The sequence below is a fragment of the Carettochelys insculpta genome, chromosome 3, assembly GCF_033958435.1.
Source record: "Carettochelys insculpta isolate YL-2023 chromosome 3, ASM3395843v1, whole genome shotgun sequence".
Classification (NCBI taxonomy): domain Eukaryota; kingdom Metazoa; phylum Chordata; order Testudines; family Carettochelyidae; genus Carettochelys; species Carettochelys insculpta.
Genome location: NC_134139.1, coordinates 178,892,586 through 178,907,722, shown reverse-complemented (window position 1 = coordinate 178,907,722; position 15,137 = coordinate 178,892,586). Strand labels below are relative to the sequence as shown.

At 43.1% G+C, this 15,137-nt stretch overlaps 1 protein-coding gene across 1 annotated transcript in view; it reads left to right on the top strand.

Annotated features, from left to right (window-relative positions):
• Window positions 1-1,611, top strand: part of YWHAQ (tyrosine 3-monooxygenase/tryptophan 5-monooxygenase activation protein theta) — a 39,063-nt gene extending 37,452 nt beyond the window's left edge. Inside the window, exon 6 of the mRNA XM_074991253.1 lies at window positions 873-1,611. Within this exon, the coding sequence (XP_074847354.1) occupies window positions 873-932 (60 nt within the window). The 3' untranslated portion in view covers window positions 933-1,611. The remainder of the gene's footprint in view (window positions 1-872) is intronic.
• Window positions 1,612-15,137: the final 13,526 nt, after the last annotated feature.

The following is a 15,137-nucleotide window of genomic DNA, read 5'->3' as shown; positions in this document are numbered from 1 at the left end:
TTCCCCACAACCTCCTTCTCTCTCTCACCCACCCACCCAGTAGCATCTCCGGCTGGATTTGGCCCCGACTTGCTAGACTCCAACCCGAGAGGCTCACGGCTCATCACCTCACTTGCAGGCCAGGTGCTGGGGAGGGCAGCCCTGAGCCTTGCAGTTCAGATCCATGCGAGGAGTCCCGTCCTCTCCCCCCCCCCCCCACCCCCCGATTTAGCAAGTAGAACAATAAATCTGGTAGAAAAAATTATTCAGACACTTAAGAATCAAAAAAGTTGATTGTCTTAAAGGTATTCCTGGTTCCAGCAATATTCTCTGTACTTAACTTGGGTATACTGCTAGAACATCTAAAACTGGAGTGAACTTTAAGATTCAGTAATTGTTTACTGCGTTAACTAAGGGACAGCTGCATATTCCAGCAACGTTCCTTGCTATTGTTTCCTTCACAATAGGAATTGACCTTGACTTGTGCGGTGGAAGTGAAACCAGAGAGTATCTTGATGTTCTGGAGAACATTGCTGTTTTTGTGGGGACACCAGTCAGAGATTTATGTATTTAATGGCAATAATATAATTGGGTACCATATATTAAACATAGAGATCTATATTTGTTTAGCGCGATGTCTACTTTGGCTAGTTAAATGTTAAACAGTTAATTAGATATATGGCAGTGATCCTTGGATGAGAAGGTGCTCCTAAGTAAGCCTGTGGAAGCTCTGCAAATAAAGCAAAAGAGCTTTACACATCCAAACCATAGCATTACAGGTGTGAAACTCCTTCCGTCTTGTCTTTTAGGAGAAGGGCAGCTGGTGCTCATATGGAGGGTAGATAAATAAGTTTTCATGCTGACCTGTTTTTTTTTTTTTTTCTTGTTTCTAGTTATGGACATCAGACAGTGCAGGAGAAGAATGTGATGCTGCAGAAGGTGCAGAAAACTAAACTGCACATGGGATGTCATTCTCTCTTCCCTTCTCAAGAAACCTTTTTACACGTCTCCATTCCTTATAGCTCCACTTGGATTTCCTATAGCAAAGAGACCCCATCCATGTATATGGAAATCAGTTTATAGTCTTTTCACACTGCAGCTTTGGGAAAACTCCATTCCTTGATTTGTGTTTGTCCTGGCCTTCCCTGTGTGCCGTTACTGCTGTAGAAAAGTATTAATAGCTTCATTTCATATAAACATAAGTAATTTCCAAACACTTATGTAGCGGACTAAAGTGTACCTGGTATTTAAAAAACAAATCTGAACCGATTCATGCAAGTTGACTGTGTTTTTGTATTACAGTAAAGATATTAAAATGTAGCTAATTGCAACTAAAGAGTGTTCAACATAGCTTTCTAATTCTCCACGTTCCCTCTTATTCTGCAGGGTTTCCTCTCAGTAACTGACTTCTTGTTACTCTGTATTCTTTTCTTGAGGGTTATGGAAGTCTTGGGCCAGATGGGAAGTTTGACATTTTAGATTGAGAATTACAAATTGAGTTGCTTTCTGTGTAATATATTGCAGGAGCTACTGTCTGTCTGTGTGAAAATGAGGGTTGTCTCTTACTCAGTCTTCAGTTGCTGCTGTTTCTAAGTTGATATCCCTTCCCAATAAAAGTCACTTACACTCCTGCCTTTGTAGTTCTGGTATTCACTTTATTATGTACTAAAAGCAGCATGGAACTGCTGGAACACAGTGGTTTTGGCAGATTAAAGTGCATGTCATATATCTCAATACACTGGAATGAGAAACCCATTCAAGTTCACATGTTCAGCTATCACTTTTAGTACTTTTTTCCATGCAGATTTGTGCACATGTGAGAAGGTGTCAAGATTGTCCAGTGATTTGTTATTTAGAGAGTTGGACCACTATTGTGTGTTGCTAATCATTGATTGTAGTCCCAAAAAAGCCTTGTGAAAATGTTACGCCCAATGTAACAGCAAAGTAACATTAAATAAAATTACATTTTATAAACCACTTACTGTTTTTGTAACAATTCTATGCCATTACTTTTAAGGGCTGAACTAGCAAGTCTAGCTAGTAGAAATGTCCTTCTCAAGCCTGTAACTTGCACTTTCAAAGTCAGCTGTACAGGTGAATTCAGTGTGTATTTGCATTTTGATGAAAATACCTGAAAATTATTCACATGAATAGCTCGTAGGAGCTGATAATCCTCCCCAGTATAACCTGTGGCATGTGGCCTTCTTCCAAAACCTTATTGAAGTTACTTGTACTAAGAGTTTCTTTTACAACAGTTTTAAGCTGTTAAATACAAAGTAGTGCTACTTGCTACCAAAAGTTGAAACAGTGTATATTCCATTGCTCTAAATCTATTCACCTGATTCTTCGAGTGGCGCTCCTGTGAGTGCTTGCATCCCTACACTGCTACTTAGAGAACTTCAGTAGCAGGATCCATTACATACACACATGCACTGCCCCTCTTCATGCTACACCACAAGGCTTTTCAGCATAATCAAGCTAATCCTCATCACTTCTTTCATGTCCACCTTTAGCTTAGGATCAGAGCTGCTCAGTTCATTAGAAATCAAACTGAAGTAATGCAGTCTGTGTTCTTAGTTACTAGTGTTAGATCGCTGAGGTTTTTTTCCCCCTTAAATAAAATAGATGAGTTGTTTCTTCTGCTTTTTCTTAGGATCCTTCCCTTCCCCTCCCCCACACCCAAAACAAAAAAAGCCTATGCCCAGTTTCCCAGGCTTCCAAGAAGTGCCTCACTTACAGGGGAGGCAGTCCCAACTTCAAAAGACAATCATACCTAGTGCATTAGTTTACCTATGGAAGGCCATGTTCAGCAAGAGCATGGTCTTTGCCAAAAACTCCAAACATCATCTCGTAAGGAAAAGGAGCTAACATTTTCTTATGGAGGCAGTTCTCAAGGCCTCGCAGGCCCCACACCACAAGTCACCTGGCAGACATGAGTTTTCATTGCAGTCTTCTACATCTAAAGACTGACTCAAAGAAACAAGCTTCTGATCCCTCTCACCTGTCATCTTCTAAGAAAAGAGCAGGAAATCACCATTGTGAGCCTTTCCATCTCACATGGTATGTTTAGCACCAAGACTCTCTGTCAGGGTCCTTCAAGAATCTGGCAGCAGCTGGTACCACTAACATGCCTGTTTATGGACCCAGTGGACATGGACATATAGTGATCAGCACTGAGTAAAGTAGTCCACTAAAGGCATTTTCAGTATGCAAATCTATATCTATAATGCTACTGATGATAATGTCACTTGTCTCTGGGACCGTTGGGCCAGCATATGGCCAGCAAACATCTCGGTCTTCAAACCTTACGTGAGAACTCTTGAGGCACATCCCACGCGTCCACAATATCCAGAGCTTTGGCACCTCTGCAAGACTGAGGAGGAGAGTGATGAAGTAACAACAAGGACGATACCCTCTTGCTTACTCAAATGATGCAGACATACTACTTCACCATCTCTGACATGACTTTCAACTAACTCTTCTAGGAGTTGACAGAGTTGCAGCCACTCTCCCAATAATTCTGGGAAAAAAAATCAAGGACACTGTTGACTCTTTGAAATCCTCCACACTGTTCTCTTCAAAGATTCCCCTATTAAAGAAGCTGTATCAGACTTGGCAAAAACTGTATGGCAAACCCCAGCATCAGTAGTGCTTTATTGCAAGTGTGCAGACAAAATGTACTATGTCCCTGTCAAGTTCCTCCTCTCCCACCCAACGCCATCATTTTGAATACCATCAACTCCTGAGGCTGACACCTCCTGTGGAGGGCTGCTCTGTGGTAGGGACAAAGAGTGCCTGGAGCTTTTCAGAAGGAAGGTGTTGCATCATTACCAATTTAAGGTTATTGTCCAGGAAGGCAAGTTAGCAGTGTAGATATTGCTGTAGTCTTCCCTCATTGAAAACAAGAGGGTGATTATGGTCCATCTCCACAGTGGTGGTGGTGTGACTGACATCTGTCAAGCTTCTTGAAGGAGGCACAGTCTACTGTAGAAGACTTCTTTTGACATCATGAATCTTTTTTTTTATCTCAAATTGAGCTCTGTGTGTGTGTGTATATAATATTATATATATGTAATTTCTAAAAACTTAAATCCCTTGAATTCCTCTGCTCTCCCACCCTTTTTTACCCAACTACGAGCACCATTTTACCATAGTATTCCTGATGCACTTACAACTGAGCCTTGGTGAAATTACCATTCTCCTGTTCTAGGACAAAAAGAGAGCACTCTGTAATTATATTTTGTCTTTTTGCTATCTCATGCTAAACTCATCTAATTACCTGTTTTGCTGTTTGATTCTTTGTGTTACTGCTTTAGATTTACCCATCCAATCTGTATCTACATTTTTCTCCTAAAGCATTAGCTTGTGTATTTCACTTATGTAGTATACCCTTGATTTAATGGGGAGGAAGGGGTGTCCATTAATGTTGAAAGTCTGTTATATCTGAGTGGTTATAGTGTATGATGGTGCACTGACCTTCCCAGCCCATCACTCACTCCTGTCCTCTGCACACACCCCTTCCCTTCCAAACTCCTGCCCCGTTCTTACCCTCACACCTCCATCTCCCTCTCCCAGTTACCAGGAGAGGAGCTGAAAGCTGGCCTGCCCCTCCAGCGCCAGCCGCTCTGGCAGCTCCTCCAGGCCCGGAGGTGGCTCTGAGTCTCTGGCATTTATTTTGGAGGGAGCTGGTAGACAGCATTGATTATTTCTGAAGTCTGTTATATAGGGGGTCCATTAAATTGAGGGTTTGCTGTACATATTCAGCCTTCTCTGTTTCTGAGTGAGCTTTGTTTCTCTTCTGTTTCTCCACTTCCTCAAGAAGGTTAATTTTTTTTAAATTCTGCAACTCCCTCTCCTAGATCACTGATCACATGGACCTACCACTGATGCATGCATGTCCTTCCACGCCCACCTCATTAAACTGCTGCTTCCCATTACTGTTTTGTCTGAGCTTATTTGCAGGTGTGTTTGCAACTTTCTACCTTACCTGAACAATCTTAAGAAGCAAAAATTGATTAACCGTATGAAGCACTTAACAAGAATCAAAGCTAACTACCTGCACTTCCTTTCCTCAATCCAATAACATTGTGATGCTGTTAAAAAGTTAGTCTGGCAGTTATTCTACACAAACTAGCTTTTGCTCATGGTTTCTCACTACTTTTTAAACCAGCATGGGCAAAAGCAGTCCTGGCCCTCCTAGCTGATTAGCAGAACACACATACCTACAGCCAGCAGCATGTTTTCAGCTGCCCCCTATTCTTGTTCTGTGTGCAGCTGAGCTGCTCCTAGGATTCTCCTGCTAGCTGGGCAGAGCAGGGAGGGGAAATGGTAGTCCTGAGTCAGGTTGTTCCTCTGTCTTTGAACCCTATCTCTGCAGAGCAGGGATTGAACAGAGGAAGACACACACCACAGCTGCTCCAGTCTGAAGCATGTTAAGTGACTCATAGGAGAGCAGAGCAGGGGAAAGGGGAGACAACAGGACAGACTTCCCTTAAAGGTAGAGGGGTGGCTTCTCAGAAACTTAACCAGCAGCAGCTAGCATATATCCAGTCAGTGCCATAGACAGAGTCACTCCTAGAATCATGGAACACTAGGACTGGAAGGGACCTCAAGAGGCCGTCGAGTCCAGCCCCCTGCGCCAATGGCAGGACCAAGCACTATCTAAACCATCCCTGATAGACATCTATCTAACCTGTTCTTAAATATCTCCAGTGATGGAGATTCCACAACCTCCCTTGGCAATTTATTCCACTGTTTGACTGCCCTGACAGTTAGGAACATTTTCCTAATGTCCAACCTAAACCTCCCTTGCTGCAGTTTAAGCCCGTTGCCTCTTTTTCTATCCTCAGAGGCCAAGAAGAACAAGTTTTCTCCTTCCTCCTTATGACTCCCTTTTAGATACCTGAAGACCGCTATCATGCCTCCCCTCAATCTTCTCTTTTCCAAACTAAACAAGCCCAGTTCTTTCAACCTTTTTTCATAGGTCACATTCTCTAGACCTTTAATCATTCTTGTCGCTCTTCTCTGGACCCTCTCTAGTTTCTCCACATCTTTTTTGAAGTGCGGTGCCCAGAACTGGACACAATACTCCAGCTGAGGCCTACCCAGCGCAGAGTAGAGCAGAAGAATGACTTCTTGTGTCTTGTTCACAACACGCCTGTTAATGCATCCCAGAATCATGTTTGCTTTTTTTGCAACAGCATCACACTGTTGACTCATATTTAGCTTGTGGTCCACTATAATCCCTAGATCCCTTTCTGCTGTACTCATTCCTAGGCAGTCTCTCCCCATTCTGTATGTGTGAAACTGATTGTTCCTTCCTAAGTGGAGCACTTTGCATTGTCCTTATTAAACTTCATCCTGTTTACCTCACACCATTTCTCCAATTTATCCAGATAGTTTTGAATTATGACCCTATCCTCCAAAGTAGTCGCAACCTCTCCCAACTCGGTATCATCTGCAAACTTAATAAGCGTACTTTCTATGCCAATATCTAAATCATTGATGAAGACATTGAACAGAACTGGTCCTAACACAGACCCCTATGGAACCCCACTTTTTATACTTTTCCAGCAGGATTGAGAGCCATTAAGAACTACACTCTGGGTACAGTTATGCACCCACCTTATAGGTCACATACACACTGCAGCGTGCACTCCAGCTGTGCTATAGAGTGTCTTTCACAGTGTTTCTTTTTCATATTCACATACTTTGTCTCTCTGTATCCTCCTGCCCCAACACCTCAGTCCAAGGGCCCCCCCCCTTTTGGGGGGGGCAGAGTTGGCTTGTGACCCATACCAAAATTCATGTAATGGCCCCTCTGCAAAAATTATTGTCCACTCCTGCTTTGACCTTTGGTGATTCAGCACTTGCTCCTAGACAGTGGTTCTTAAACACTCCCCTCTCTTTGGGTTTTATGCCCTCCTTCCAGCCACATAACTATTCATGCCCATTTTAAAAAAATGCAACTCACTAAACATTAAAAACAGTAAAGTATTGATTGACATCGAGCCAATGGTCCATTGTAATGAGCAACAGCAAAACAGCCACTGTGGTTGATACTTACAATTAAGCATGCGTGCCATGTCAGAGCAAACAGATTAAGGTGCAGATGGCAAAAACTTTGTATCACACTGTGCAAACCTAACAAATCTCAAAGTGCAAAGCACCAGCCAAAATCAAATGCATGGTGCATCTGAGTACGTGATATATTTATTATTTTCTGTGGATAAAGTGTGTGCAGTAACATTTTTTCCTAAAACTACTTCCACCTCCACAGAAAACATTTTGATCCCCCGTCTTTTCCCCAGTTGAGAACCTCTGGATTGGAGGTAGAAGTTCAATTTATAGCGTGGTAGATGAGGTCATGCCTATGATACAGCAACACAGCTACTACGCTGCATATAGTGTCATAGTATGGAGTCTTCCTGCATCAACAGAAGCAAGTTATCTGTCAGTGTAGTTGACCTACCTCTCTAAGAGGCAGCGGCTTGGCTGAAGGTATAATTTTTGTTGATTTAGCTGCATCTATACCACTGGTTTGATTAACATTAACTACTGTCTCAGTTTTTCACAATCCTGCATATTTAAGTATCAATCAGCTGCCTATGATCTCTCTAGTAAACAGCTCTAGATCTCTCACTCTACTAGTTCAAGAATTGGTACAGCATTTACTATTTTTGTTTTTTATAGCTCCTGTTTCTTCCAACAGTATTAGCTGATGTCCTCAAAAGCATGTCATCCTAACTAGCTGATTTGATTAAAGTATACAAGTATTCCCTTAGTAGTAGTTTGTTTTACAAGGTCTATCTCCTAATCACCTGTCCTATTTTCTTGATAAAAATGTATTAAACAGTTCAATATTGGATGCCTGTAGAGACATACATTTAATCTCATCTGCTAATGAGCTCATTTTGCCTCTTTTCCCAAGATTGTCTTACATTAAAACACAAAGATCCTTAATTTTGACTAGCATTTCATTCTGCTGCCCTGCTGTTCTTTGTCCTGCTATCTTTCCTTCTGTGACTGATCTGCACATAGGCATCTATTTCTTAGGGTTCTTTCCTTAAGTGGAACCCTATTTGTTACTTGGGTTATTACTTCATTCAAGAGAATATTTTGCTAGCATAATTTTGTTTAAATATTCAGGTTGGTAAATAGAGTTTAGAAGTTTGAGAAAACTACATTTGCCTTGTTCCTTAATTTCCCGTGCAAAAATCCAGCATTGCAGTTCAAACATCAGGGCCATGTCTACACTAGCACAAGACTTTGAAATGGCCATGCAAATAGCCATTTTGAAGATTACTAATGAGGTGCTGAAATGCATATTCAGTGCCTCATTACCATGCCGCTGGCTGCGGCACTTCAAAATTGCCACTTTTCGCTGCTGCGCAGCTTGTCCAGACGGGTCCTTTTTGAAAGGACCCCACCAACTTTGACATCCCCTTATTCCTATCAACACATAGGATTTTGAAGTTGGGGTCCTTTCTAAAAGGACCCCCATCTGGCCAAGCCATGCGGCAGTGAAAAGCGGCAATTTCCAAATACCGCGGCCTACAGCATGCTAATGAGGTGCTTTAATATGCATTTCAGCACCTCATTAGCAATCTTCAAAATGGCTATTTGCCTGGCCATTTTGAAGATTTGGGCTAGTGTAGACGTAGCCCAGGAGTTCTTCTTCAATTGCTTATGTCCATTAGGTGCGCATATGCCACATGCACTGTTGCTGGAGATTTTTGCCTCGGTGGTTCTATCAGGCAGCCTGAGACACCATCTGGTGCTACATGCTTATGCACTAATATAAGGGGTATTGCCAGACCCACACTCTCCTTCTTACTGCCAGTGACAGCTAGTGGAACAAATCTGACTTCACCAAGGTTTCTTAGTGGTTTTCTTTTTTTAACTTAATTTATTATTCTTAGCATAGTTGTAGTGTAAATATACTAGTGTATGTAGTAGGAAACCCTCCCTGCCTTTTAACATAGAGGCCTTGAACCTTGTGCCTCTTGTGGCAAGCCTATACCAGTGAGCAACCCACACTCCAGTTGTGTGAAGTGTCTCGGAGAAATTCACATAAGAGAACTGTCAGAGTTGCCAGACCTTTTAAGTCGTGTACAAAGAGGAACTGAGAGGATCAACTGAGGACTAAACTAGTGGTAGCTGCTCTAAGACCAGTGTTGGCGTCATGTTGCTTGATGCAGCACCAAGCGCTTCAGCCTTGGTGCAAAGTGCCCCTCCAGCACCACGCACTGTAGCATCAGGGTACCTTTTACCCCGGAGCGTTTGCAGTGCCCCAGGGCTTATCTGTTACGGTACCACTGTTCCCAGTGGGACAACCACTGGTCTGAGCACAAGCAGGAGAGAGCGTGGTGCCTCAAATGCCTTCCTGGCACTGGGACCTTTGATAGGTTGACCTTGCTTTCTTCTGCAAGGTCCCAGTCTGGCACGGGTCCCGGGACTCTTGACACCCAAAAGCAAAAGTGAGGGGCATTGCTCCCCTGTAGTCACCTCAGGAGGGCTCTTCTTTGGAGCCCAGAGTACAGCCATATACCCCTCCCAAAACCCACTATTTGGTATCCATCTCACACACTTGGTCAGGTGGATAATGGCTTATGCAGTGGCAATTCTGGAGCCCATTGGGGTTTCCCCAATACTGGGTCTGTTGTCCAAATGCTCATACTACTTGCTTCTGATAGGCTCTCACATCAGTCTGCGTGGCACCAGACCCTGACTCCAGTACGGACTTCTATGGGACTCGTGTCACCCACTGAATCTACCTTGAAACTTTCCATCTTCCAGGAGCCCAGAATGATGATCGCAGCAGTTTCTTCTCTCACCATGACTGGTCCTTTCATCCAGAGATCACCAGGTTCATCTTCCAAAGGTGGGAATCTCCCCACACAGGCCTGTTTACATCCAGAGAGTTTTGCGCAGTCTCCCTTTCAGATGCCTTCCTACTTCCATGGACAGAATTCCTACATTATGCTTTTTCTCCGATACACAAAGTCCTGAAAATCAAGCCAGTCAAGGTGAGAGCTGTAACTGTTGCATGGCCATGCCAACACAGGTTTGGCACCTTGCTAGTCATATCAGTAGCATTCTTGCTACTACTCCTAGTCCACCCAGACCTGATTTCAGAAGACCATGGCTGTTTATTCCATGTGACTCTTGGGGCCCTTCACCTGGCCCTGGGAAATCTCTATGGCTGAACTTGGAGGAACAAGCCTGTTGAGAACAAGTAGATCTTGCTGAGTAGTAGGATGCCATCTTCTAGAGCTACCTCTCTTGATGTGGTCTTCCTAACAGTGTCTCTCTTTGACTTGGTCTTCTCTTCAGCTTATCTTGGATTACTTGCTCAGCCTAAACCAGCAAGGTCTGGCCCTCACATCTATTAAAGTAGAGCAGTTTTGGCTTTCCACCTGCCAGTGTGCAGTAGGTCATTTTTTTCTCATGTAATGTTCACCTGTTTTCTTAAAGGGCTAGAGAGGCTTTACCCTCATATTCACAAACTGATACCTTTGTGGGATTTCAACTTGATCCTATTAAAATTGACAGGCCCTCCCTTTGAGCTGCTAGCATAGTGCCATCTGCTGGTTTTTGTCCCAGCATGTCTCCTGCCTGAGAGTGATTATATCAGCCAGCATGGTGGTCTCTAAAATCAGGGCCCTTACATCAGAATCACTGTACACTGTAACAGACAGATAGGCAGGCTAGTCTATATACTATCAAAACAAAAAAGCAGTCCAGTAGCACTTTAAAGACTAACTAACTAAATTATTTTGTTAGTCTTTAAAGTGCTACTGGACTGCTTTTTTGGTTTGACTACACTGTTCTTTAAAGATCAGAGTTCAACTGCGCCCCCATCTGGCCTTCCTGCCAAAGGCAGTCTTGCAATTCAACAGCAATCAAGCCATTTTCCTGTCAGTTTTCATCTTGAAGCCACCAAAGAATTCAGAAGAGTACTGGCTTCACTCATATGTTAGGTGTTCCCTCAGCTAATACACTGAGAAGAGTAAAAGTTCTGCAGACCTCTGCAATTCCATGTCAGTTGTAGAGAGGATGAAATGCCTGCTGGTTTCAGCTCAGTGAATCTCATCTTGGATAAGCTCTTATATTTGGACATGCCATGAGCAGGTGAAAATTCCATTTTCAGCCATCTTGATCTCTCATTGCATGGGAGGTCAAGCCTCTTCAGCAGCATTGCTGGCCCAGATCCCCATTCAAAACATCTGCAGGGCCTTAACCTGGTCATCAGCGCATGCCTTCTCATCACGTAACACTATTATTCATAGGCTTGAGATGACACCAGGTTCAGGAGAGTAGTGTTGTAATTTGCATGTGCATGAACTCTAAGACCACCTTCTTGGGGGTTCTGCTCATGGGTCACCTAACATGGAATAGCTATGAGCAAAACAGTTATTAACTTTTGCATACTTGTGTTCAAATGTATTGCTTATGTCCATTCCTTCACCCACCTTCCTGCCCCTCTGTTAGAGTTGGTCAACATGAAGAAACTGAGAGGATACAGAGACAGCAGCACCCTTTATATCAGGACATAAGCCCATGACCAGAGCCAGCTTAATGGGTACCATTGAGGAAAGGAAATCTCCGACAATTGTGTTTGCAGCACATGCATCTTTAACATGGAATGAACATGAACAACACGCTTCATAGCAGAACACTAAGAGAATGGTGATTGGGATGGATTGGGGACTCTCACCTGAGATGCTGAGGCCCCACTGAGCCACATACTTTCTTTCAGCATCTTTAACTTGAAGCAAAATGTTTGCTGTTCTTTTTAACTCAGGCTTGGTCCATGTTAGACCTTACAGTCGACTGCAGATACACAGTTCTAGCTACGCATCTGCAGTTGACTGTAAGGTCTGTTCTCACTGAGGGAGATTGAAGGGAGCGTTTCTCCAGTTAACCTCCCTCACTCATCGCAAGAGGACCCCAGAGAGAGAAATTTCGCATGGAAGATCGACCCCTCTCTCAGTAAGTGTAGATACACCCTCAGTTTAATATTCCATTGCATTCATTGTTGGCACTGTGGCTGACTATTCATTACACAACCAGCCATAGGTAAAACAAGCAGGAAGTTTGCTATCTCAGAACTATCCTTTCCTTCAGTGCTATACAGTTCAAAGCAGCATATGGTGTCCAGAATAAGCTTTGAATTTTGTTTATATTGACTTGTAGAAAGAAGTCAAACATAAATCAACAGAGAAATTGCTGATTTGAAACAGTAAAGAGTTGCAGGAGTACACGAATGCACCTGCTGATTGCACCTTAGCAGTATTAATACCATGGAAATAACCATGTAAGTATTTAAAGTGTTACTTGCAGGGTCCCATGCCCCATAAAATTCCTCGAGATCTAATAGAACCCATTACTTAAACCAAGCCAATTTTAATGGCTTACTTCTTGTAAGATAGCGCATGGCCGGCTCTGTAGTAATTGGCAGCCACTGCTTTTCTACTGGCAAGCTTGCCAATATTTCTTGGAGGAACTGAAATTTCTGTCATCAGTCTGCAAATCAAGTTCCAGACTTGTAGCTCTAAAGTAATTTCCTCCATTTTATGAGGGAATGTAAAATGTCATGATGGATGAAGAAACAGATCAGCTGTTGTTTAGCATAGTAAGATGTCAGTGAGGTACACGTGCCAGTTGTGGTCTCTTGCCAAATAACATTCAACTGTGGGGACTCTAGCGTGGCAGAGATCATTCTCCCAGTTTGCAGCAGCAGAATCCTTTAATTGATATTGAGATATGAGACATATTGGTAATCAGTGACAGGGCCATAATCATGGTTAACCATTTAAAGGTGGGGCTTCTGTACATGAAAACTTGCTGTCTGTAAAAGAGAAACAGCCAAATTCAGTTCTAGTCATGGTACGACCTCAGAGTTGCAGAGACTGTTCATCACGCTGAAGTGTTCATAATGCTGAACAAGGTATTATGGGGTATTCCTCAGAGCAGACTTCTTGAAGCAGGGGTCGGGGAGGGCTCATGACTGAGCCTGCAAATGTAAACTTCTGCACTTTCTATGTGTAAGATGCTAACCCACGTGTGGGGGTGGGGGCAGACAGCTAGTTCTAGCCCCTGGATGGAAAGGTAATGAGTGGGGCACCCTGGGGCACCTGACATCAGTGGGCACGTGCTGCAGGCTGTGGCCCTTTAAAATGGAGCTGTTTCTCCAGAGTTCCACGTGCTGGCAGGAGCCTGAGAAGTTTCCTTCCTGGGCTTGGACCAAGCAGGTAAGGTTGTCCTGCTCCAAGCCAGAGAAGGGAGGGAGAATTGCTCTTTGTGGTTTACTGGAAAGCAGCTTAGTCTCCCCAATGCTGCTCCTGCCAGCTGCCACCCATGTGGTAAGTAGCATGTGGGCAGGCAGCTCGAACATGCCTACCATTAAGATGCAGTAAAAGCACAGTACGCTATTTCCCCAGGGGTGTTGTTTTGTTCCCCTGCTGCCTGGTTGCTTACTGCCAGTTCCACAGGGTGTTGGATCAACCAGTCAGTCAGTAACTCTGGTGTTTGTATCTTTGAGGGTCTATTGTAAACTTCTGTAATTCCACAGAGCAATGGAGGGAGGGCAGGAATCTGGCTGGACCAGGACTTCTGCAAAATACACTCCTTATATAAAAAGGAATTTTAATGAAAAATTCAGTACAAGTTACAGCTTTTGATCATCCAGTCTCCCTTTCCTCTATCAATTGCTTTGTTCTTTTTGTTGCCCTCATGTTGTAGTTGCCTTCCTAGCCCTCAGACGTTTGTACTTTCAAGCCAAAGCTCAGTTCCCAAAACAGCTGAAGCCCAGGTCTGAAAGGCTGCAGTCAGCTCATGGCTTCTGTGCTCACCACTGCTAAAACAGTTGCTGCTGGACCCTTTGGCGTTATTAGGCATCTGGGGAGGAAGCAATGAAGAGAGCTTGTCACTGGGTTATATTTGGGAAAGAAGTGTTTTAGCAGAGACGCACTGCCCTACATAGCTATTTTTTCCGCTTGTTATACAAAAATGGCAGTTTGTCTTTAGTGATGTCACTGCTGTGGTATGAAAGGTCTGTTTGACTTTTACAGTGATTGCAGCATTGGAGATGTGCTACTTGGGAAGTTTGAGCTGGCTGTCCCAGAAGTGCAGTGGAAAGAGGGGGAATAGGGAGTGGAAAAGGTTGAACAGACAGCATCCTCCACTGAACTGTTGCCAAAGAGATCACATGTGCATAAATGTGCATGACAAGTACCATTGCTCAATCAGGAATTAAAACACTTTTAAAAATCATTATTTTACGAAATGTCACAGACAATCTGCTGACTATATGTTTTAAATATATATGTTGGGAGACTGTTACAGCGTTTTGGGAACTCAGAAGGCTGCTTTCATCCAAGCTGTTTTATAATCTGGCTCAGTCAGATTTGAGTTTTTCTACCGTTGCTTCTGAGAAAGTTTTGACTGGAACAAAACTATTCTGTTGCAGTCATGAACAGTACCAAGTCTCCAAATGTATGCTCTAAATGGTGCATTTAATACACATTAGAGTGGATTTGATAGTGCAGACATTTTCAAATTTTGCTAACAATTTTAGTGATTGTTTAAAAATAGTTAATAGTGAAGGCGTATTAAGTAGTGAATGTGACTCATCAATTTAAGTAGTGGGCCTTATGACTTAATTTGTGTCGTTAAATCTAGATTTCAGTTTTGCAGGATTTTATGCCGCCTATTAAAGTGATTTATGTTGTGATGGCCAGTTACACACTTTGGTGCTCATGAGGTTTATATAACAAACACTGACGTACAGGCATGCCAAATGGCATTCTTTTGTAGGTGCTTTTTGAAAAGCTGAGAGAAAATTAAGAAGTTCCTTGTAAATACTGTTTTTGGTGAGAGTCTGACAGCTGATTGCCACAAATCATGCTGTGGCTTGTCAGTTTGATGCGAAGGGAGAGCCCTGCATTCAGGGGCTGAGTGCTATATTAGCATAAAGGACTGAGGGAAGAGAGAGATTCTCAGCTGGCCTATAAGCATCATTACAGTAGCTTGCATAAGGCAACATACAGATGCGAACAGCTCACTCCACATCTAGAACACACTGCTGTTTCCCTTATTCTTATTCCCCTCCAAATGGAGTAGGCCTTCCTTCTTGTGGCTGTTGTTTTCTCTTA